This window comes from Marmota monax, unplaced genomic scaffold (genome assembly GCF_021218885.2).
Source record: "Marmota monax isolate L192 unplaced genomic scaffold, Marmota_monax_Labrador192_F-V1.1 WCK01_AAM20220418_F8-fsc00271, whole genome shotgun sequence".
NCBI lineage: Eukaryota > Metazoa > Chordata > Mammalia > Rodentia > Sciuridae > Marmota > Marmota monax.
Genome location: NW_026694659.1, coordinates 1,199,329 through 1,222,615, shown reverse-complemented (window position 1 = coordinate 1,222,615; position 23,287 = coordinate 1,199,329). Strand labels below are relative to the sequence as shown.

The 23,287-nt window shown below is 49.5% G+C and overlaps 1 protein-coding gene and 3 long non-coding RNA genes across 9 annotated transcripts in view; 2 read left to right on the top strand and 2 right to left on the bottom strand.

Annotated features, from left to right (window-relative positions):
- The window catches only part of LOC124078498 (uncharacterized), a 103,978-nt gene extending 99,979 nt beyond the window's left edge, over nucleotides 1-3,999 (bottom strand). Inside the window, exon 1 of one of the 6 annotated variants that reach the window (XR_006846928.2) lies at nucleotides 3,886-3,999. This is a non-coding gene — a long non-coding RNA (uncharacterized LOC124078498). Of the gene's footprint in view, nucleotides 1-2,078; nucleotides 2,337-3,029; nucleotides 3,455-3,885 lie in introns of those variants that run through there. The other 5 variants (XR_006846931.2, XR_009224785.1, XR_009224783.1 and 2 more) reach the window with 5 other exon arrangements.
- A 2,284-nt stretch (nucleotides 4,000-6,283) lies between these two features.
- On the top strand, nucleotides 6,284-9,376 carry Pou3f3 (POU class 3 homeobox 3). The gene has a single exon (XM_046423308.2). It carries the CDS (start codon nucleotides 6,321-6,323, stop codon nucleotides 7,818-7,820), a length of 1,500 nt encoding a protein of 499 aa, XP_046279264.1. The 5' UTR covers nucleotides 6,284-6,320; the 3' UTR covers nucleotides 7,821-9,376.
- Nucleotides 9,377-13,391: 4,015 nt separating this feature from the next.
- On the top strand, nucleotides 13,392-17,908 carry LOC124078493 (uncharacterized). The gene is made up of 2 exons (XR_009224782.1): nucleotides 13,392-16,404; nucleotides 17,397-17,908. It is a non-coding gene; the product is annotated as an uncharacterized LOC124078493 (long non-coding RNA).
- On the bottom strand, nucleotides 16,293-23,287 carry LOC124078492 (uncharacterized). The gene is made up of 3 exons (XR_006846922.1): nucleotides 23,009-23,287; nucleotides 17,695-17,783; nucleotides 16,293-16,441 (listed from the first exon to the last, which is right to left on the bottom strand). It is a non-coding gene; the product is annotated as an uncharacterized LOC124078492 (long non-coding RNA).

Below are 23,287 nucleotides of genomic sequence, written 5' to 3'. Positions count from 1 at the left end.
TCAACGTTTGTATGAGGTTACAGAATGTCCATTATTTAACAGATAATACCTTAGAATGCATTTTGTTTGCTTGACCTTTTTCCAAAAATTACAACAGGAAAAAAAATAGCTTCGTAAGCAGCCTATTAGTAATCAAAATTACACTTACAAAAAAAAAGTGTTCTTGCTTTCATAGCACATTTCTATAGACAGACCTATGGATACTTTTCCTGAGAGAAAGGGAGAAATCATTTCTGCACTGTGTATCTTGCTGGGCCATTTCACAGACACGAGCGGGTGGGGGATGGGAAAATCATTGTCCTAGTATTTTAAAACCCTGCGTTATGCAACGAATTCACCCCTCGTTGTGAATATGCATAGAAAGGTAGGGGTGTTTGTTCCTTTGGCAAGTTTGGAAGAGCAGATTTGCTTTTGAACCGGCTACATTTTACTCAGCACCCGCTACAACGACTCAGTGCGCCCCCTGCTGACTAGTCAACAGTGCTACTCCTGAGCAAAGTTTATTTTGTTCAGTAAACCGTGTCATATAAAATTAACAACAACCAATAAAATTAGCTTATATGTTTCAACTGTAAAAGTCCAAAACAAAATAAGGCTAGTTTTAGTGGCACTAGAAATCTCTAGTTTGGCTTCTTCTCTTTGGCTGAACCAAGGTCCTTTTATCTAAAGCCCAGTGCACAAACATATAGCTTAATGTGACTAGTGTTCTTCCTTTTATTTCTTTCTCTATGGCAACCAATATGCTCTGCTCAGAAATGTTCCCCATCAAGGAAACAAATGATCTTCAGGGAGCAGCTCTATATGGCATCTGGTCCAATGGAGCACACAGAGTTAACCCCAGTCAAATGCGACGCTGCCAGGCGCATAAACAAGGAGTAGAAAACTGGCATTTCTTAGCCCCCTCCCCAACTGAAACCTCTTCCTCCCTCGTTACAAACCATTTCATTGATTTGGCATCAACTGTTTCCAAATAAATTACCAATTCTAAATTGTAAGGTGTTCTGTGTACAAAAGTGCAATAAAATTCCAGCCATTGGATTTTCCCCTCGTCACCCCAGTCGCAGCTTCCTTTAAAAGAACAAAACCAAGCATCTTTTTAAATCCTCTCCGGCCTATTTTGCTAAGGTAAGACCGGCCTGGACTTGGCCTAGCTATTTCCTTCGGCCATATTTATCTAATTATTGTTACGGGTAAGTAACCACACCCTCAATTTTTACAAAATCCAGAGATAGGGACAAGGAGGGGCAAGTTCGGCAGTCAGAAATAAAGAAATTAAAAAAAAAAAACACACACACACACACACACACAGTAAAATCTAGTTTTCCATGTTGACGCTCTAATGTCCTTTGGGAATAAAGCGCAGGGATGTCCTGGTTAGTTGTGATTGATCACCCTCTTTCTGATGGGCTTTCACTACCAAGCCAGGAGGCTGAAACTCACCGCCTGCTCCCCAGACACAGCATTAACCAGGGGTGCATTGACTTCCTGCCTCTTCTCCCCAATCTGCTTCCTCTTTCTCTAGCTCTCTGCCCTCCCTTTGCCAAGCCCCCCTCCTCACTCCATCCCCTGCTCTCAGCATGAGTCCCCCACCCCCCCAAACCCAGGCAGGCACACACAGTCCTGAACATCACTACCAGCTACAGAAAGGGGTTTCTTCCCCTCTAGTCCAGATTCTCTGAAGAAAAAGAAGAAGAAGAAGAAGAAGAAGAAAAAGTCTAAACAAGAAATATTCATATTCTGCATGCTTAATAATCACTTCTTTTCCAAGGCTTTTTCCCCCTCATGTTCACAATTAAAATTAATAGCACTCTCTTCCTCACCCACCCAAAAAAGTAAAGTGCCTTGCTGTGTGTGGCTCTTTGGAACGAGTCCATAGTTCTACGCAATATTTTAGCAGGGTTGGATTTTTTTACTCCCCCCTCAACGTACTTTCCCTTCCCTCCTCAGACAGTTGCTCTGTGAACCCTCTCCTCCCAAGCAATGAAAATAAGCTCCCAAACCTACAAGAATATAAATAAATAGACCAGAAAGGAAGGAGAGAAAAAGGAAAGCAAGGAAAGAAAATGAAAAACACTTACCGAGCAAACTTCCAAGGTTAGATTTTTTAAAAAATAAAAGAAGTTTTTTTTTTTGTTTGTTTTGTTTTTGTTTTCAAATAAGGTGCCTTGGGGGGTGGAGGGAAAGGCATATTCTCAACTCTCCAGAACCGATGCATCCTTAGCCTTCCCTTTACACTGACTCCTCTAAGCCCAGCTCTCACTAGTCTATTATTTTCACCAAAATATATGAAAATGTATGCAAATGAAAATCAGCACTAACTGTTCTCCCCTTGTTATATACTTTGGATTTTTTTTTTCCAGACAAAACAATCACACTACGCAAAGGGAGGGGGTGGATGGGGTGGGGTGGGGCGGGGGTGGGAGGCTGGGGAACGATTCGAGAACTAAGTACGTGGAAAGGGGGGAGTAAGAAGGGGACAGACCTCGGAACAGAAGTGCATTTCTGTTATCGAGGAGCACTGCGTTTTGGGGGGCTTCCCATAAGCATACACACCCTCCTTGCAAAGAAAGAAAGAAAGTGGATCTGTTTGCAGAGGCGCTATCACGTTTCATCAGGCCACCTGAGACTGCTTTTGAAAGCGTGTACTGTGAAATTCATAGCAGTAATTTAGACAAAATCCTCACTGTATATTAATGAAAGGCGGCCCCATGGCTCTGTTCCTATCCTCCCCATTCAGTGTAAACAAAACCACGAGACTCTCTCGGTTTTTGAGCCGGATCCAAGCAAAATCGGCAGGAAAGGAAAACACGGGGTGCTGGCACTGACTATTCAAACGTCTGCACCTGGAGATCTCAGATTTATTCAATGAAATCTGTGTTCCATCTTTTATATATACATATACGCATACATAAATATAAAAAGGGACCTTTGGGGGACGCAGAGGGGAAAAAAATCCGTTCTGTTTGGGGTTTGGTTACCACTGCCTTTTAGATCTATACCTTGACAATAATGGCTTTGCTACAACCTACCTACGATGGTATCTTTTCACCCGGCAAGCAGGAGCTGGACGAGATCCTACACAAATTCTACGCGTCTACTGTTAATCTTGAGATCACGCAGAGGCTACGTTGCTGCTGCTGGACTGGAGAGCTCCGGCTTTAACTGAGTTTACCTAACTGCACTCGGCAGAGGAATTGTGCATCGGGAGAGAAGGGCACACCCGTTCACATTAAAATCGGAGCACACCGACTACTCCAAAGCTACGTCCTGGGCCGCGGCTGGGTCTCGGGACTGCCGGCTGCAGGGCTGGAGCACCCACAGCTGGGGGTGCTGGGTGCACGCACACGCACACTCATTAGGAACCATGTATTTATTGAATGTCCGAATTGGGTTAGTTCATTGGAAATCCCCGAGGAGGGTTCAATTTGCCCTTGTTTTCGTTGCCACTTTCTCTTTTTTCTTGGTTCGCTGAGGTTCCTCTGTGCAGCGTTTCCGCTTGGCCGCGTCCCCCCACTCCACCCCACCCCACCCCCGCTTCTCCCGCCTACCCCGAGTACTCCCCCTCCCATCTCCCTTAACTCTTTCTGCCGGGCTGGGACTGAGAAAGCATTTGTAGCCGCCGCTCCCATCTACCACGCAAAACCATCCGAGACGCAAAAGAAAGAAAAAAGCACCATCATGCCTAAGAATAGCAAGGGAGCAAAACCCCACCACTAATAATAATCACACTGAAATCACACGCGCGCACGCACACACACACACACACACACATGCACACACAGTATGCGGTGGAGCGCTGGAGGGCGCGGCTAGTGGATCCCAGATCTTTGGGCCGACTCCTGCTGCCACAGGAATTCTAAAGGCATTGGGGTCGAATACACTTACGATGAATCTATGGGGGAAGGTCGGAATGATTGCTTTTCAAATACATCGCGTGGCTCCGCTGACCGGCACCCTCCAAACTCACAAGGGCACGCACGTTACTTGCATGAATCCCAGAGGAGGGTGGGTGGGAGGGAGGGAGGGAGAAGGAGAGAGGGAGAGGGGGTGGGGAAGAGCGCTAGCAGCGGCAGCGAGCGGTCCGTCTCGCACGCGCGGGCACCGCGCTGGTCCTGGGCTGCAGGTTTTCCCAGATGATGGCATCCGAGAACTTAAACAAAGAAGGCCGCCGCCGGCGCGCGGCGGCTGCAGAAAGTTGCGGTGGCGGATTTCCAAGGAGCGTGGCCACGACCCGAGCTCTTGGTGAGGCGAGCCCCCCCTTCCCACCCCCGCCGAGACGAGGATGGGGGCCGGCTGGTGAAGGGAAGAGGAAACTTTGAAACCACTGGGGACACATCTGTCTATAGGTATTATCTTGAATGGTACATCCATGCCGCGCGCTTTACAAATCTCTGACGTGGGGGCTGGAAGGCTGGGGGGGGGGGGGGTTTGCAACACAACGCAATACTAGGTGGGATGCGTAGACTACTGTTTTTCGTGATTTTTTTTCCTCTTCGATTGCTTTTTGATTTGCCCCCCTCCCGCCTCATCCCTCCCTTTCTCTCCTTTTTCTCCCCCCCCCCCCCCCCCGACCTATCGTGAACGCCTAGAGCCTCCGAGGGAACGCCAACGTTTGGGCCGGACACTAAGAGTTAAGATGTGGCGGAGGGGGCGGAGGGGACGGAGGGGGAGGGGCAGGGAGGGGAAAGTGGCGAGGGGGAGGGAGACTGGGGGACGACAGATTTCCAGCTTCTACGACGCTCTGCCTAAATTAAAAAGCAACCAATCGGAACGGCCGGAAGGGGGGCCGCGCGTCCTGAGCCAGTCATTCCGGGCCTGCCAATCACCCAGCGGGTAGCCAATCAGCGGGGGCCCTGGTGCTCGACTTCCTTGTATTTGGGAAAGTGTGGTGGTGGGTGCGCGCTCGCGGCGGAGGGTAAACATTCTACAGTCCCTGCTCTGAGAGGGAGGGACAGAGAGCGAACTGTCAGATCGGAGCGAGAGCGGGCGCCCGAGAGAGGGAGAGCAGGAGAGAGAGAGAGGGAGGGAGAGGGGAAAGTGAGAGAGGGAGAGAGCGCGAACGAGGGCGCAGAGCAAGCTCCCGCTGCAACTCTGCTCCGGCACGGCCAGCGCCAGCGCCCGCCGTCGGTGCACTCTGGGAGCGGCGCAACGTGCCCACGGGAGTTGGTTGTGTATCAAGGATCCCCTATATGCACACACACACCTCCACCTCCACCAATGCACTCTTCTTCCTCCTCCTCCAGACAACTGCTGGGAAAATAATAAAACACCAACCCCAACCGTCAGCAACAAGGTAACAGAGCAATTCGACATCATTTTTTTTTTTTGCCTGTTCAATTTTTTTTCCTTGTTATATTTGTTTCCTAATTTCTGCCCAAAAGGAAAAATGTCGCATCAGACTGTGACTGTTGCGAGGAGAATGAAAAAGGACTCTTGTTTCAGAGGCAACCTAGAGCTCCGGCAATAGCAACTTCAGAGAAATGCACCATCGCAAGAAGTTTTCCTAGGACAGAACAAAACTTGAAACGACAGGACCAGAGGGGGAGAACAGGAGCCAGCCTCCCCTCTCCACACAGGAGAACAGCCAACATCACCACGCCTTCAAGGACGAGAAAAGTTTTACTACTCTAAGGCAGAACGAGTGAAGTGTGTTCCTGAGGAGGAGAGAAGAGAGCGGACCAGGAAAGGAGCGGGCCGGTGGCTGGTTATCCATAATTTGGCCAAGGAAGAAAGGGACAGCTTCTTTCTTTGTTGTCTCCCTGAACCTTCACTTAGCAGGTGGACTGAGCCCCGCGGCAGGGCAGAGTCCGCGCTCGCCGGAGGACAGGAGGAGGAGCGGGTACCCGCGCGCCCCGGGAGAGCGCCCCAAGTGCAGGTCCCCGCCCCGCCTGGTGAGCCCCGCTGGAGCAAGCCGAGCGCGCCGGGGTTGGGGGGCGGCCACGACCCCCCCTGAAAGGGCTGGCCACGGAGCGCGCCCCGAGAAGCGAGTCCCCCTCCCCAGAGCGCTGCTCCTGCTGCTGCTGTTGCTGCTGACCAAGGCCGGCCGGCGACCCCCGCGCCCTGCCCAGCGGCCTTGCAGCTGCAGCCCGGGACCGCGGCGGCGGCGGCGGCGGCGGGGGCGGAGGCGGCGGAGGAGGAGGCGGCGGCGAAGGCGGCGGGGCCGGCGGGGGCCCGGGGCGGGGGCGGGGGAGGAGGAGCGGGGGGAGGAGGCGGGAGGCGGGAGGCGGGGGGGCGCGGCGGCGGCGGCGGCGGCGGCGGCCGCGGCTGCTGCTGCGGCGGCGGCGGTGGTGGCGGCGGTGGGGTGGCGGGAGCGGAGCGGCATGGCCACGGCGGCTTCTAACCCCTACCTGCCGGGGAACAGCCTGCTCGCGGCCGGCTCCATTGTGCACTCGGATGCGGCAGGGGCCGGTGGCGGCGGAGGTGGCGGTGGCGGCGGTGGCGGGGGAGGTGCAGGGGGCGGCGGCGGCGGCATGCAGCCGGGGAGCGCCGCCGTGACCTCGGGCGCCTACCGGGGGGACCCGTCCTCGGTCAAGATGGTCCAGAGTGACTTCATGCAGGGGGCCATGGCCGCCAGCAACGGCGGCCATATGCTGAGCCACGCGCACCAGTGGGTCACGGCCCTGCCCCACGCCGCCGCCGCCGCCGCCGCTGCCGCCGCCGCCGCGGTAGAGGCGAGCTCGCCGTGGTCGGGCAGCGCGGTGGGTATGGCGGGCAGCCCCCAGCAGCCGCCGCAGCCGCCGCCGCCACCACCGCAGGGCCCCGACGTGAAGGGTGGCGCCGGGCGCGATGACCTGCACGCCGGCACAGCGCTGCACCACCGCGGGCCGCCGCACTTAGGACCCCCACCGCCGCCCCCGCATCAGGGCCACCCCGGGGGTTGGGGGGCTGCCGCTGCTGCAGCCGCCGCCGCTGCAGCCGCAGCCGCCGCCGCCCACCTCCCGTCCATGGCCGGGGGACAGCAACCACCACCTCAGAGTCTACTCTACTCGCAGCCCGGGGGCTTCACCGTGAACGGTATGCTGAGCGCACCCCCAGGGCCCGGAGGAGGCGGCGGCGGCGCAGGTGGCGGCGCCCAGAGCCTAGTGCACCCAGGGCTGGTGCGCGGGGACACACCGGAGCTGGCCGAACACCATCACCACCACCACCATCACGCACACCCGCACCCGCCGCACCCGCACCACGCGCAAGGACCCCCGCACCATGGTGGCGGCGGTGGCGCCGGGCCCGGACTCAACAGCCATGACCCGCACTCGGACGAGGACACACCAACGTCGGACGACCTGGAGCAATTCGCCAAGCAGTTTAAGCAGCGGCGCATCAAGCTGGGCTTCACGCAGGCGGACGTGGGGCTGGCGTTGGGCACGCTGTACGGCAACGTGTTCTCGCAGACCACCATCTGCCGTTTCGAGGCCCTGCAGCTAAGCTTCAAGAATATGTGCAAGCTCAAACCGCTGCTGAACAAGTGGCTGGAGGAGGCGGACTCGAGCACTGGCAGCCCCACCAGCATCGACAAGATCGCGGCCCAGGGCCGCAAGCGCAAGAAGCGGACCTCTATCGAGGTGAGCGTCAAGGGCGCGCTCGAGAGCCACTTCCTCAAGTGCCCCAAGCCCTCGGCGCAGGAGATCACCAACCTGGCCGACAGCCTGCAACTCGAGAAAGAGGTAGTGCGGGTCTGGTTCTGCAACCGGCGCCAGAAAGAGAAGCGCATGACACCGCCCGGGATCCAACAACAGACGCCGGACGACGTCTACTCGCAGGTAGGCACCGTGAGCGCCGACACCCCACCACCGCACCACGGGCTGCAGACGAGCGTGCAGTGAAGGCCAAGGGCGCAGTGCGAAGAGGGCCGCCGCCTCCGCCACCGCCTCCGCAGCCGCAGTCAGCACCGCCACCACCCCCGCTGCCGCCGCCGCCGCCGCCGCCGCCGTCGTCGCCGTGCCGCCGCCACCACCACCGCTGCTGCCGCGCTGACCCTGCACCTGGGCCGCACCGGGCCCCAGCCTGGGTGCATCCGCCGCCCTCCCCTCCGCCCAAAGACAGACAGGCATGCCCTTGGAGGAAAAGACGAGGGAGAAAAGGACCAAGGAGACATTTTTTTGAAGTCCAAGGAAGGAGGGACCAAAAAATGAAAAAAAGCATAATAAATACCCAGACTGTTTTATATACACACATAACAAACAAAACCTGAAGAGGAAAAGGGGCAACCGTGAGATCCCGTCTGTGCTGTGGTGGTGTTTTGTTTTTTTATTTTAAAGAAGGGTGACTTTGCCTACAGCACCAAAACTGCACTCTTAAGGTGTACCCACCCTGAGATGTCCTACATGGCAGCGGTGGACAGCACCTGCCTCGGCCTCCTCTCTTAAAAAAGAGAGAGAAAGAGCCCCCCTCTTTCTTCCACTTCCTCCCAAAGGGCTGCCTAAGAGCTGCGCGGAAACTTTCCCTCCTCGGAGGGACCTGAAAGCAAGCACCAGATCTCCTCGGGGGTCTAACTCTGTGCTCCAGGACCCTGTTTTTCTTGGCCATTTTAAAGTCGTTTGGGAAGTGGCAACTCAACGATGAAATGGGAAGGAGGGGGAAAAACAGTCTCGAGGCAAAGACAGATTCACAGCTTCTGAAATTAACAGACTGAATAGCAAAGCCAAAAGAAAGTATCCTCAAAGTAACCTTGGAAATAAAAGCAACGCGAAAGAGCCGAGGATGGGCGAGGGAGATCCGGACGTCCGGCCGCAAGTGGCCAGAGGCCCGGGGCTGGCTGAGTCCAGCGCGGTTGGGCTGACAGGGAGCGGAGGCCCAGCCACCGACCCCGGCTTTGCCGGCAGCCGTTGGGGTGGACCATCATGCCTAAAGATTCCACCGCTAATATTTTTTTTATTAATATTTTTTATTTTTTATTTCTGGACTGACTCAGATAAAGGGATTTAGAAAGACTGAGCACCAGCCGCTGCACTTCTCTTGACTTCTGTCCTCAATCCGTTGCCAACTTTGATTGAATGGGTGCTGTGGATGTGATTATATAATACTGCCATTTCCAAGCAGTGTTTTTGGTAGGTTTTAATAAACAGACTTTTCAAAAGACGGCAATATAGAATTGTTAGATCCGTTGTTGATCTAAAAATATTTGCTTTATATTTTCATTAAATGACTTCTTTTAATATTTTATTCAGAATACTTATGAACTGCTGCAAAACGGTAATTTATTTTTCCCCAGATCTTGTATTACCTGTTTTTTTCAGACGAGCACAAATCAAAATGAAATGAAAATATGGACAGTTGTTAGGTAATAAGGGTATCTTTTGATGTGATCATTTGATTGTAATTTAATTTGAGTAGTGATTCCGTAAGAGCTGATCGAGAAAATAAATTTGTTAGAATGAAATAGTCTGTGTCTGATGCGTAAACACTGTGTGGGCAGAAACAGAGTTCTCTAGAAATTTTTTTTTTTTTTTACTTATACAAATCCTTAAGTTAAGGAAATAGCGCCTGTTCCACTTAAGGGCAAGTTTGGAAATTAAGAGTAAAGGCATTACTGAAACAGCTGGCATTTTAACATAGTGGTCATTCCTTGTTAATCTATAAATTTCACAATATTTTTCTCTCCCTTAATTTTACTGGGTGACTTTAATGTTTTTTAGGTGAGATTATCTGTAAATGCTAGAGCCCTTTTCTTGAAGTTACCTGTGTTCTTTATTGAATGATTGGACTATATCACCAGTAAAAACGTGCCAACTGGTCATTAATGGTTAATATAGCCCTCCTGAGTTCAGCCTTTCCTTTTTCTTTCTACCCCCAACATATTAAATCTCTTCTCTTTTTCTGAAGACTAATAGTTTTAAAGAATAGCTTATAAATCTATAAAATATTTTGATATCAATTCCTATCACTATATGTAATTAAATTTAAATTATTGAGTTTTCCTGTTGTTTGAGGGTTGTTGTTTTTTTGCTTTTGGGTTTTTTTGTTTTTGTTTTTGTTTTTGTTTTGTTTTGTTTTTCATGTAATGAAAGAATATAGTTCCCAATCCCTGCTTTTGGTCCATACTGCAGACCATCTTTGTGTTAGCAGCTCAGACTTCTGTGAGTCAGTCTTTCCCCAGTGTGACTTCTTGTCTTCTTCACTGGTGCTGGGATTTAGCTTTTGGGGGTCACTTTTTAGGTAAACCCTGCAGAGTGATCACATCAAGTTAGTGTATCAATATTTCTAGTGTGGGAAAATGAAAGTAATGCCTTAGGTTGTGGGTACTAAAGATGCAGAGGCTCTACTGGGTTCACTCCCTATGTATTGGAGTTTGTTTGTTTGTTTAAGTACTCAAGGGTGAGAAAGCAATGATTTTATAGACCAGTTTCCCTCCATCTCACTTAACTGTCACTCTTTGCCTACTTCTCTCATCTTCACTCCCTTTGCCTGTGATATCATCGATGCAGGGGTTAAAAAATCCCGGAAAACTGTGAGAGAAACAAGGAACAGTTATTTCTCTTAGACAGGCCCTGTGTCACTTTCATCAATCAAGCCCAGCCAGATGGCCATGTATTGGGTGGCATTATTTTAAACACCAAATCATACTAAAAATCACAATCATTTTGATTTGTGAAATCTGAAAAAGGCCATATTTATTGAACAGAGAATAGAAAAAAAAATGAAGACAGGGAACTACAATTTACTTTTCTTTGCCTCCCTGTTTCATTTCTCTTGCTATTGTAATGGCCCAGCCCAGGGAATCTGCAACCTGGAGTGGGGGTGGGGTGAAGTTCATCATTTTTTGAGGGTCTGGAGGGGTGAGCAAAGAAGGCCTCTCTGGAAAGCTGAGAATTGGGCAGGTCGTTTGCATGTGGTGTGCACTCCTGGCACATCAGATAGAATCCTGTTTTGTTTTGTTTTGTTTTTTTTCTGCTGGGATAGTGGTGCTTGATTAGACAGGGAGTGGGTCTATTTAAAATTTTAGGAGGTATCTTCTTACTTGATTTAGCTGACAACAAAAGAGCTAACATTAGATTTCACACTGTTTTCTATTAAAAAGCAACCTTTGCTGATTACTTTGGAAGAAGCCCTGATTTGGGGGTAGCAGAGTAACTTTTAATTGGAGAAGCTGGACAAGCAAGTCCATTTGGTTTCATTATTTTGCATTTTATAAAGTGAGCTAATGCTTGGACTCTGTTGCATTTTTTTTTCTTAATCAACCTTTGAATGTATTTATAAAATGAAATTCATGGTTGAAACACAAAAGAGGAGAGATGTAACTGAGGTTTTGTGCTAAGGCTTATATTGTTACACATGTAAATAATGAAAATATTGTTATATATCAGCAGATCTTTTTAATGAATTTGGTCATTGTGTTCCTTTGCAGCGCAAGTGTCTTGTGCTTCGTAAAAGTGCCCGTTTGTTTCCTCCATTTCAATCCATCCCCCACCTCCCCTTCCAATCCAAAGGAAAGTGACAAAGTTCTGTCCCATCAGACTGGCTAATCCCAAACCAGGCCCATTTATAGTTTACAGTAGCCTGTGGCTCTTCATCAGTTGTCCAAGCTGTGGTCATCTCATTCACCCAACCATCTTCTCCTAGCAATCTGTGTGATAAATCATTCAAGGTGTGTTTTAAAACAGTCACTTTGCTCTTGTTGCCCTACCTTTTTTTCTTAGTACTTAGCCAAGGACTGTATTTCTTTGTTCCAAAATAGAACTGTCCATTATCAATCTTAGAGATTCCCTCCGCTTCCCTGTAGTCTCCAGTGTTTGCTGATTACTATGCTCATAATCTGTTTTGTATGAATGGTTTTCAACATTCAGAGAATAATTGGTTCTAATATCAAATGCAGTATATACTATTGATAGTTTTATCGATAAGTGTAATATTTTAAATAATTTTAACAATTAAATTTGTTTTTTAAATTATATATTTGTAAAGTATTTATCCTGTTGGAAGCAACAATATATTGTTGTATTTATTCGTTTATTTTTGTAATAAATGATCAACCTCTTCAAGCTAAATCAAAAATGACACTTTTATATATCTATACAAAATGCATTTTAAGAGATGGGCATATTTGTACCAATTTGTATGTAAATAGAGTAAGATCCATCAGTAACTTGTAGCTTTCAGGACTAAATTGAAGGAAGAAACCTTCTCTCCACATGGAGTTTAGTTTGCCCAAGTTCCAGGGTAATTAATCAACTCTAAAATGGATGCAACAAGTATTGGCACTGAATGCAGACTTGAAATTACTTATTTAGAAAGTGGATCTGCTTTTTTTTTTTAAGGGAGAAAGAAATTAAAGAATTTTCTTTTTGAATGAAATGCAGGTGGCTGACCCCCACCAGTTAGAGCATATTCTATGTTTCAGTGATAACACCTAATACCTGACTGTGCTCAGAACTCTATGCTGGGAACAGGACTTGAAAGAGACTTGAGAGTTTGAGGTTATTGGTGACCAGGGGCAAGGCAATGTAGGAGAAAGAGTAGTGCCAGGTAAGAAACAAAAGAAAAGAAAACAAAACAAAACAAAAACTCTTAAAATGACTGTGAGTGGAGAACCCCTTTCTCCTGTCCTGCTGCTGACAGCATAAGTAATCACTACAGGTGTTGCTCTTGTTCTTAGGAGTGAGGCATCTAAGAAGTGTGGGGCTGCCTCTTCAGCCCTCCTAGTTTTGCAGGTTACTTGGTCATCTCCGTTCCTCAGGGCTGCTGGTCTCAGGGCCTGAAGGTCATCCACATGACCTCCTGGCTCCCGGAGCCCCATGGTAGGCTTGATCTTGATTTCAATAAGGAAATCGGAGGGCTCTGCTTTTACCTCCTGAACTTTCTAGTCTAGGAAAGGAAATAGCAAGGAGTCTGGAAGAGCTGGGGGTGGGGGCAGCGGAGATAGCAAGAGGGGTACTTGTGTAATCAGATTCTTTGATTTTGTTAGCCTGGCTCATGGCCTATTAATTAGATTACTCTCTCTTTCATTCTTGATTTCACATCCGTGTTTGTTCCTGTATCCTAAAATGTGGGCGCGAGATTGGCGAGCAGGAGCCTATGATGTCACTGCCGGCCAGCGGCGGCCGCCTGGCCTTCTGGTGGGCTGTGGGCTGCGTTCTTGATGAGTCCGGTCTTCCTCGAGGAAGAGTCGGCTCTGGAAGTGACCTCAGAGGGGTCTGGGAAGAGGGCAACAGGCATTATCCACAGCACAATGTGTGTGTGTGTGTGCGCGCGCGCGTGCGTGAGTGCATGTGGGTGCACGCGAGGGGAGAGGGATGCGGAAATTCGCAGACTGGACTGAGATGCCCTAGGGATGCAGGCGACTTGGTCAGGTGTAGGGCCTGCCTGGGGTGAAACCCTGAGATCACTAGAGACGGGCGGGAGGGGCTGGGGCATTTGGGCGTCCAAAGCCGGCTTCTCTCCGGGAGGGAGGGCAGAGCCGGGCGAGGAAGTTGGGCGGTGGCGGTCGCCTTGGGGCGACCGGGTCCCTGCTCTGCCCGGCACGGCCGGGAGGCCCGACGGTGGCAGCTGCCGCGGGTCCCACAAGTTGTTTTCCTCGTGGCGACCATTCAGCAAAACGCAGGATCCTTTCTCAAAGATTTAAATTTCGCGGATGAATTACCATACACCGGTTGCTTAGCAACTAAATTCAAGCAGGGCTAAGAATATGCAAGCTTTTTGTATTCTCATTAATAAAAATGCCACTCTGACACAGCAACCCGACTTTGGATCACTGCAACTTCTGTAAAAGCCGTAGGAGAATACAAACCGATCCTGCCATTTAATTACAGATCAAAATGGCTTGAAACGCGATGTTTTGTTCATCTATCTTCCTAAAAGCGATGTAAAAAATAACGGCTTTCAAGAGCAGTAGTAAATTTTCTTCTTCTTTTTTTAATGGAGTTGTCTATCGGGATTACTGATAATTGTCAACTGAAACCTTTTTGAAGCACAGGTTGAAATATCCCTTTTCATCAACATTTCTGTTCTTTCCCCCAAAACCCCCTCACCCTCTGATCCTGTTCTTCTTCTTCACCCAATAACTGTTGTGGTGGTGGTGGTGGTGGTGGTGGTGGTGGAAATGTCAAGGCCTTGGGAGCCCTAGGGTCTAAAAAGCAGTTAGGAGAGTAATGGACAAGCCCAGTGGCTGGAGAAATAGCAAAGGAAACTTCAGAAAGTTTCCTTGGAAGTTTGGGGCAGTTGCTGAAGGCCGAAGTGGCTTAAGTTCCAAGGATTTGGCCAGAACTTTTGGGGAGGCTTGTGGGGAGTAAGGTAAGAAAACCCTGTGGCCCTCCGCTCCATATCTGCAGATTTTCCGTTCTGGAGTGGTGTCGCTTCTCTGCGGAAAATAGTTGCGGCCTCCGGCTCTGCCGACTGTGGAGTTCAGAGGGGCTGTGTTCACAGGGCCGGGCTGACCCTGCCTGTCTGAGAAATCTTTTTTTTTGGTTGCTCTGGAGCCCTCGAACTGTGGACAAAGTAAAGATCGAGCTCAACTCATGACCCTTTGGGTCTTCAAAGAGTGGCCCAGCCCAGAGACCAGAGCCTGAGATTTATTTATGTGAGGGACTGACTTTGCGCCTCTTGTCCAAGGATGCCGCGTGTGCAAGGTGATGCGCTGACTCAGAAAAAGGTTCCAATCTGCACGCCTTTGCTCCAGTCCGAGTTGGGGTGGGGGTGGGGGTGCCGAAGGGGTCAAAACAGAATGGCCTCTTGTGCAGAAAGGTCGCATTGTGTGAGAGTGTACCGCAGTCTAAGCAGCTGGGACGGCAGCGCAGGGATAAGACAGGAGGCATCTGAAGGCTTTTGTGGAAGCTAAGGGCTGCCAGGCCCTGCGCTGCCCTCGGCCATGGAATTCAAGGAATAGCCCTGGGCTCTTGGTTCAGGCTCAGCTTCCCGCCGGTGGTAAACTCGGTGCCACACCAAGGTAGGCTGCTTGTTCTCTGATCAGGGCTTGGACACTCCCCATGCCCCCCTTCCCTGCCCGGGGACTGTGGGCCCCAGACCTGCAGGGTGATACTGAGATGCCATGTGCGGGCTCCGGTGGCAAGGTCAGGCAGAGATGCCAATCCGCTGGTCTGTGCCCAATGCACTGGTCTGTGCCCAATGCACGGGCCAATGAGATTGCTGGCCGGTTTCGCTTCTAAAGCTGTAAAAACAGGCCGTAGTTAGCTTTAGAAAGATCCAGGGGCAAAAGTGAAACCCTACATTGATTCTGCTAACATTCCCAGAGAGCCAACCCCCAGTGCAACAACCTTTGTTAAAAGGGGAACTTTAGAAATGACATGTCTCTGGGTCATCCTGGACACTTAGGAATAGGAAACCTCACAACTGACTCAGTTGACTCCGGCTTCTTTCTATTGAGTACAAAAATAATAACAATGGAACTGAAACAAGTCTTAAGTTGAAGTATTTGTTGTATTAGGCTGTGCTCCTAGTTCCTTTGCCAGTAAAACATACACAGTACACAGGAAACCATTTATTTACAAATACAATTGCCCTAGACAAGCCACATTCCATGTATGTAATTCATTAATAGAACTTTTCCTTTCTTCCTTCCCTTTGGAAAGCTCCAAAATAGCTGGAGCTTGGGGGAAAGGAAGGAGAGTGGTTATCCTACCTGTTTCTTGAAAATGAAGCTAAACTACCTGGCCAGTTCCTGTCCATGATGTTCCACACTGTAAGCTAATCAAAATACATGCTGATAGTTTTGTTTTCTTTTTGACTCTTCAGAAAAGAAGTTTGTTGCTTGTGGTTGCTGTCATCAGAGTTGCCCAGTAGAAAGGAGCTGGTAATGTGGCCCTAGTTGGTATGTGTGTGATTTACATGTGAACAAAACTAAAATTTAGACAGCTGGAGCTGGCTGAGAATCTATGAAAATTGTTATCTGTAAAACCTACTCTGTGGTTATAGTTTTTAAAATGTCTGTGGACAATGCCCGTTGGACTACTTCCTTTCTGAGAAAAGTTATGCCCAGGGACCATGCTAGAGAGGGCTTCCTGGTCACCAGGAGAGCTAGGAGCCTTTATTTATAGCACCTGAGTCTGCTGTTTGAATTCAGGAAGTTTTCTCTAAGTGAGTCTTCACCTCCTGTAAGTTGAGAGAGGAGTTTTGTTTGGGGAAGAGCTGGCCAAAGGAAGCCATAACCAAGTGTGAATTTTCTGGGTGCCCCAGTGAGTTTTATTTAAACATGAAAAGTATGAAACACACCTGAATTTTGTCTGGAACTTTGTAAGTTCCCACTACTAGACATGGTTACAAAAGGACAAAAAGAATGATCACTGATGCTCATGTTTCATATTGTAGCTACCAAATAATGGGACAAACACTGAAAGAGAGGCACAAACTTTTTAAAATAAATTTTATTTTTTAAAAAAGGACAAGAGATATTTTGATGAAGAGCTTCCTGAGAGATCACACTGTAGTTCTGCCCCCAGGACTGCCTCTCAGCAGAAGGTAAGCCCATTTAGTTGGCCGGAACAGTCAGTGCACACTGAAATAGAATAGATATTCATTTCAAAGCCTTTTTTTTTTTTTGTGCCAGTACTGAAATAAAAGGTGTCACAACCCACCACCCTCACTGCCTAGGTTCAGATAGGACAATGTCAAGGTGCAGTAAGGGCTAGGCAGGTTGGTTCCAAACTGCTACTGTAAGGATCACAGAGGGAGGGAGTCTATTTTGCATTTACATCTCTAAGGTTGAAAACTCCCCTGCAGAGTTAAAGATACATTCAAAAGGACTAATCAGAAAGTATAGTATCACCCAGAAACTAACAAAATGAAAATAAATGTCCTAGTAGCTTAGTCTTGAGAATCTTTGGGTTACAATAGTGAAAAAGCCATCAGCAAACAAAATAGCACCTACAAAGTATATTTAATTTACATTTTTGGAGGAGAAATCTTTCAAATTTCAGGATTGCTCCAGCAGATCTGCTGTTTCTACTTTGTACACCATGAAGGTTTCTGCCAAGCAGGGCTTTGAAAATGTTTCAACCCTGAGAGAAAGGTCTTTAATTCTTCCAAAACCATTTAATATTTGTCCTGGATTTTGAAAAAGTTGTATTTCTTTATATGTTTATTTATGGTGCTGGGGATCAAACCCAGGGCCTGCACATGCTAGGCAGGCACCCTACCACTGAGCTACACCCTCAGGCCTGTCCTGGGTGTTTTTGTAACAAGAGAAGGTGTTAGGCAGCCTTGAGTTCCCCCACAGACTGGGGGAGCGGAAGAGGGGCTAAGCCAAGGACTGAGCACTCAGCTCCTAAAATGGGCTTTCTGCTGTTCAGTGAGAAGGGCCTGGCCTAGGTCAGCAGTATTTACTTAGGTACCTGATCCCACAGCTTTCCCCAATGTATCAAAGAGAAGGCCTGCAGGTGAGGGGGTTGGACTTGAGGGGAGAGAGAGACCAAAAGATAGAGATCAGTTAACTTCTCCCCCTTTGTTCCTAGGCCTTGAACTGGGGCTTCAAGGAGGGGAATAAAAGCCCCCCAGGGAATGAAGCCTCCACTTCCACTTGCATCACCCTGACACCCCCTGCTAGAAAACCCAAGTGCTAGAAGATTTGGGGCAAAATGGTAACTTGAGGCATCCCCATGTGAGTGTGTTACATAACACACAGAACCCTCTGCTGGGAGAGATGCACACACTTGATTGTCTCCAAATGACTATGTGCAGGCGTAGAGGTCTGGAAGGGAGACATGAAGACAAATCAAAGAAGAAGATTGTGAGGCCATATATGATACGCACATGTGAGTTGGTGTGCATAGGAACGGTTATATTTCCACTTTCTGGTGGGTCAGAGCATCCTCCAGAGAGCCTGCCTGCCTGGAGTTCACCTTGGGTAAGAAAGAGACACACTGAATATGGGGACTGGGTGGAAGCAACTGTACTCAAGAGCACTGGGACCTGGTGCCCTGTGGCCAGTACAAGCCAGGTTAGTATAAAGCTGTGTCATCCTCAACCAGCTCTTTCTGTCGGAATCGTCAAATCCTTGCCCTGGGAGGGCAGTTTACTCCCTCCCGGGTTCGCCCAGCGAGGCCCACCCCAATCACCTCTGCGGTGGCAAGAAGAGCTACTCATTCACCAGCATCAGGGTTGTGCTGGCCTGCCGCAGCCCGAGGTCACATTCAGAGAGTCGGTTCTTCCGGGAGAGGCTGGCCCCAAAGGCACAGGCGGTGCCGATGGTGTTTATCTACCCCAGGCATGAAGGACAGATTGAAAGCAAGGGACGAGCCTTTTTGCAGGAGGGGATCTAGAAGGGGGGCAGTTGTTTAGGGCAGATCCCCTGCGTCGGGCCCTTTCCGCAGCAGCGGGGTGGGAGGGAGGAACCGAGGGGCCGAGAGGGGGAGCAGTTGAAGGCACACACGCCGACAAAGCTGTAACAAAGGCTTCGTGCAAAACTACCACCCAGGATCTCTGAAGATCGCACACCTTGTAAGCGTATCCCGGCTCCCAGGACGTGGAGCCGGTGGAGTTTTTTCCCCTCGGGCTCCGCAAACGTCTGAGGGCCATCAACGCTGTGAGGCTGGCTGCCGAGCCTCTGGGACCTCGGTCCCCCGCAGGTCTCCACCGAGCTCCTGTGGGTGGCTGTGCCTGAGCCCTCAGGGCTTTGTCGATGGCCACCCCCACCCCCGCCCCGCCCGCCCGGGCGGCTCAGTGAGGCGATGGCCCGGTTGGGCAGCTGGCCTCGCCCTTGGTTGGCCCTGGGACAGTCGCGGACTGCAGTCTGGCCTGGAGATGCAGGCCTTCCTGCTGGGCGAGAGGAAGAGGGCTGGAGCAGCAGGGAGCTTGCGGGGTTGGCAGGGTATCTGCATCACCCCGGCCTGGGCCAGCCGGGAAGGAAAGGATGCCCCCACGACGCGCGCCAGCTAGGTGGGCACTGCCCAGCGGTTCAGCTCGCGCACTCTGCCCTGGACTCCCTCTGAGGTTCTCGGAGGATCCCCAGTTTCTCCCGCCCCGCTACCACACTCCCCACACCGCCACTCGATTCTGGCTGTGACCCTGAGCCCTTGCGCAGCCCAGGCGTTCAACTACGCCGTAGGAATTAGCGGGTAGAAAATGGCCCTTTAGCACTGGGAGACCCTCAGGGTTTAAATCCTTGTGATTGGTGAATTGGCGAATAAAAGAAAAAGAAGGGGGGAAAAAACACCCTATAGGACCAGTAACGTCGCCCCACTCCCCCACTGGATTCTGACGCTCCTCCTGCCGCTGGCACACTCCCCTTGGTGCTGATGGAAGGCGATTGCTCCCGGGACCTGTGGGCCCAGGACTGGGGCTCAGCGGAGGACAGGTGAGCAGTAAGCAGCTCAGAGTCCAAATTCAGGATTAGAAGCAGGTGCAAGAATCCATCAAGCATAGGTGTTCCTCCCCCAGTGACAAAGTGGGTGGTGAGAGGCAACTTTGGGAAGCAGTTGGATGTGAGTGTAAAATATGATCGGTAGCTGTTCCTCTATTTTAAAGTGTCCCCTTGATTTAATTCAACCCAGTGGAAGGCCATAGGGATGGCTACAGGCCTCAGCTCACTTGTGGGCACCCACCCTCCAAGCTCTCTGAACTGCTGAGGGCCAAGGGTCAGACTTCTTCAAGCCCTCAGGCCAGGCCTCTAGACACCTCCCTGATGGTCCCTCACCTCCCGCTGGCCTGGGCTGGGCTGGGCCTCCCACCTCACAAATGACCCTGCCACCCCTGCTAGAAATTCCAGCTAGTCAGTCCGGCTTGGCGGACAGATTTGGGAAGCAATGAGTGACATGGTCTCCTACCCCTGGTTACATACAAGTGCAAATGAGATGCATTTTGGCTGATCACAGACCACTGTATTTTATGGAACTTACTGTGTTTGTGTCTTGTCAATTCTTCTAGTCAGGAAGAATAGCAGAAACAATTTTTTAAAGATTTTATGTGTGTGGTTTCCAAGTACGATTCCATACAAGGAGCTGGGTTAGAGTGGGAACCAGGAGATGTGCTGACATGAACAACATTATATAAACCCTCCTAAATGCAACTTTAAGCCACAAAGAAGAAAGGGAAAAGAGTGGAGTAGGTTCTGGATGCTGACAGGAGACTGTGATGAAATTGGGTGGATTCTGGCTGGGAAAAGTTTAAAGCTGTAAAAATTTCCTTTTAGGAAACAAACTCATTTGCATTTTCTTGGGTTGCTGAGGATAGATCAACCTCTTTCTCTCAGTTTACCTGACATCCTGAAAAATGTGTAAGGGCCACCCACCAGGGGGTGACTGGGATGTTAAGGTGCACTAGGAGTGGACAGGCTTTCTGACACCATGGGGGCCCTATTTCGGAGCAGAGTTTTGCTTTCCTCTTTATATGTCAATTTTCAAATAAGTTGTAAGTGGAGGAAATCTGCCTCCAACTCTCCCCAGATTCTCAAGCCATGTGTCCTGAGAAAGCAGGTCTTCAGACCTGACTGATATGGACCTTCTAAGGAGATGCTAGCTCGTGGCAGGGTTTAAGGAACAGAACAACCTCTAGTATTCTGCAGTTTTCCTGGGCACTTTGGGATATCTCTGGTCTTTCTTTGAATACAGCGAGATTGGTCCACAGGGACAATATACTTAGGGCAGCTTCCCCCTCCATCCTTCCCCATCTAAGGGGATTTATTGCCTCAGGTTTGTCTACTCCTAATCCAGGGAAGAACAACCAACTAGTTTCATCCTGTTTCCAAGCCATTCCTCACCCCCACCCCAGACTTAGTGGTGAGTAGGCCCTAAACTGGAGTTGTTGACAGGAAGTTCTTGCTGGAAGTTATGAGAACCCTGTCCCGGTCTCTTGCCTCCTTTTTTTGAGGTCCTCAGGTTCAACAGTAAATTTATTCTCAGGGTGCCCCGGGGTACTTAGGCACAGAAGGGAATTTACTGTTAACATGAAGCTTTCTAGTTAAGATCTGCTTTTAGGGTCAGCCGCTCATATATAGAAAGGATATTAGTTTTGCTTTCAGGGCTCAGAGTACACGTAGATTGCCAACAACCTGGATCAGGCCAAAGAGATTTGTTCCTTGGGAACCACTGAAGATCGAATACCCCAGTCCCATTTCATTCCAATGAGTTTTTGTGGCCATTGGAGTTTTCAAGGTAATCCCATGCCATCCCATTACCTGCAGTGGGTCTCTTCCTTCCCTGCATTATTTACTGGCTGATCTTAGGTGTGGTATGCCCCATTCAGAGCAATGAACTCTGAGTAAGTAGAAATGAAGAGAAGGCTGTGTGTATCACATCAAGGGAAAGAGGCCATTCCATCCTCTGAAACTGTCAAAACTTTTATGGCTTCTGAGCTGTGGACTGTGTTCATCTCAAGCAGTTCAGGTTTCTGCCAGGCAGCCTGGGCATTTCCATACCAGCCTGGTAAATATATCAAACCCAGATGTGTACAATTGCTATGAAGTTCCACCCAGGAGCTGAGGTACTGGGCAGATGTCCTGAGCAAGATGGTATTGAGGTACAGTGCCCCAAACACATCCAGCGTCCTGGAAGAGGTGACCTACATCAAGCTGATTTGCTGGCCCCTCCAACTGCCCAGTGTTTAGCCTGCCTGCTTCTGGGTGGCAGAGGAGCTCCTACGAGATTCCCCCTTTTTTCTTGTTGTGAACTCTACCAGCAGTTTATTCCCTGTCTCCTCCCATTGAGGAGCTGAGCACGGACTTCCATTTGGGATAACAAGAGATTGTCCATAAAGAGCAAAAAGCAGTAGCAAATCCTCTTTATTAATAAATAAACCCAGCCACACAGTCACCTTTAAACTGATAAACTATTCTCAATAACCTTTTCTTTTTCAGTCACTTGGCTTACGACACAACAAAGCCATCTCAACACACCAGCAAAAAGAAAAATTAAAAAGGTAGACCACATTTCTTATTTCTGTCTTGCTCTTTTTGCGTTCAACATCCTTCACTTCCTTACCTCCCAGCATTCCCTATGGCCATTACCCCATCTGAAGAGTTAAAACATTTATTCTTTACAATCTTCTAGGATTTTCAGCAATAACGGACTAATTGGACAGAGAACACACACACACCCCCTACCTCAGGTTCACATCCAAACCAAGTATATTGTAACTACCATCATCAATTACACTTTGCATAACCTGAAAGGGCCAGAAAGGAAGACCTCATTATTTACCAAGAGTAGCTACACACTTTACTGGGAGAAATAAATTGAACAGCGTCCATGGATACCTACTGGCAAACTTGAAACGTAATCTCTGGTCTTCTTACCTCTTTTTTTTTTTTTTTTTTTTTTTGAGGAAAGAGTGATGTAAAAATCTTAGGTAGCAGAATTTTTAAACAGCTTGATTACCTTGACTGGGTTTGGAGTCTTCAATTCCAATCATTAGTAATAAAGTCATTTATAGTCATAATTGGTATTTAATTGCTTGATCTGATTAGTGCTTTATTAGTGACCCGATTTAGTTTTCCAGGGAAGTACAGGTGGTCCAGAATGGGCAAAGGGAGCCAGCCATTTGTAGGCAACTTTTTCCAGAAGGCAAAATGCTTTTTGTTGTATTTGCAGGCATGTGTCTCACACATTTCCTGCTTTCTGTAAACTATCTAAGAATAAACATTACAGATCTGGGTTTTAATTTTTCCAGATGAGATCACAAAGTACCTAGGAGATGTGTGTGCGTGCTTATATAGAATTGAGGACACACGGCTGCTGTTCACACTAAGACCCGCCCGAAAAGAAACTCAATGAGAAAAGGAAAAGGAACTGAACAGCTAGGAGAATCAAGCATCTGAGCAAGTTCACTTTATGCCTTCGCAGGAAGAGGGTCAGAGGCGGCGAGCGAAAGTTTCCTGGGTTTTGGAATAGGGGTGCCGCGAGGCTGGCCAGCCCTTTCCCCCCCTGCGCAGGCTGCCCGGATTTGGGGACTTTGTAACCTCTCTTCTCTCATCACCCCTGCCCCCATTTCTTTGCTTGGGGGTCTTGGTCTCAACCTGGTTCCCCCTTTCAGTGACCCGGTGAAGGACTCCCTTGGCCAGGGTTCCCTGCGCCCGCTGCCTTTGCTCGCTCTCTCCAACTCCCTTGGCCGCTCCCCCGCGCGCTGGACTCACCCTGCGCGATCCTTCCACTCCACACACAGACAGGAAACCGGCCTCGTTCGGGGCAACATTTGAAACCACATTTTATCAACCCCATCAAAGCCCACAGCGCACACTTAAGGTTCTGAGCTCCGGAGCCGGCTTCCAGCAGAAAACCGGCTGTGGGGGAAGGGCACTAGCGGGGAGAAATCCTGCCTCCGACCGCGATTTCAGCTTTCTTATGGAAATGAACGCGACGGCCCGAGCACCCCCGAGCCGGGATCGCCGTCACCAGCCCTTTTTCTGCCAACC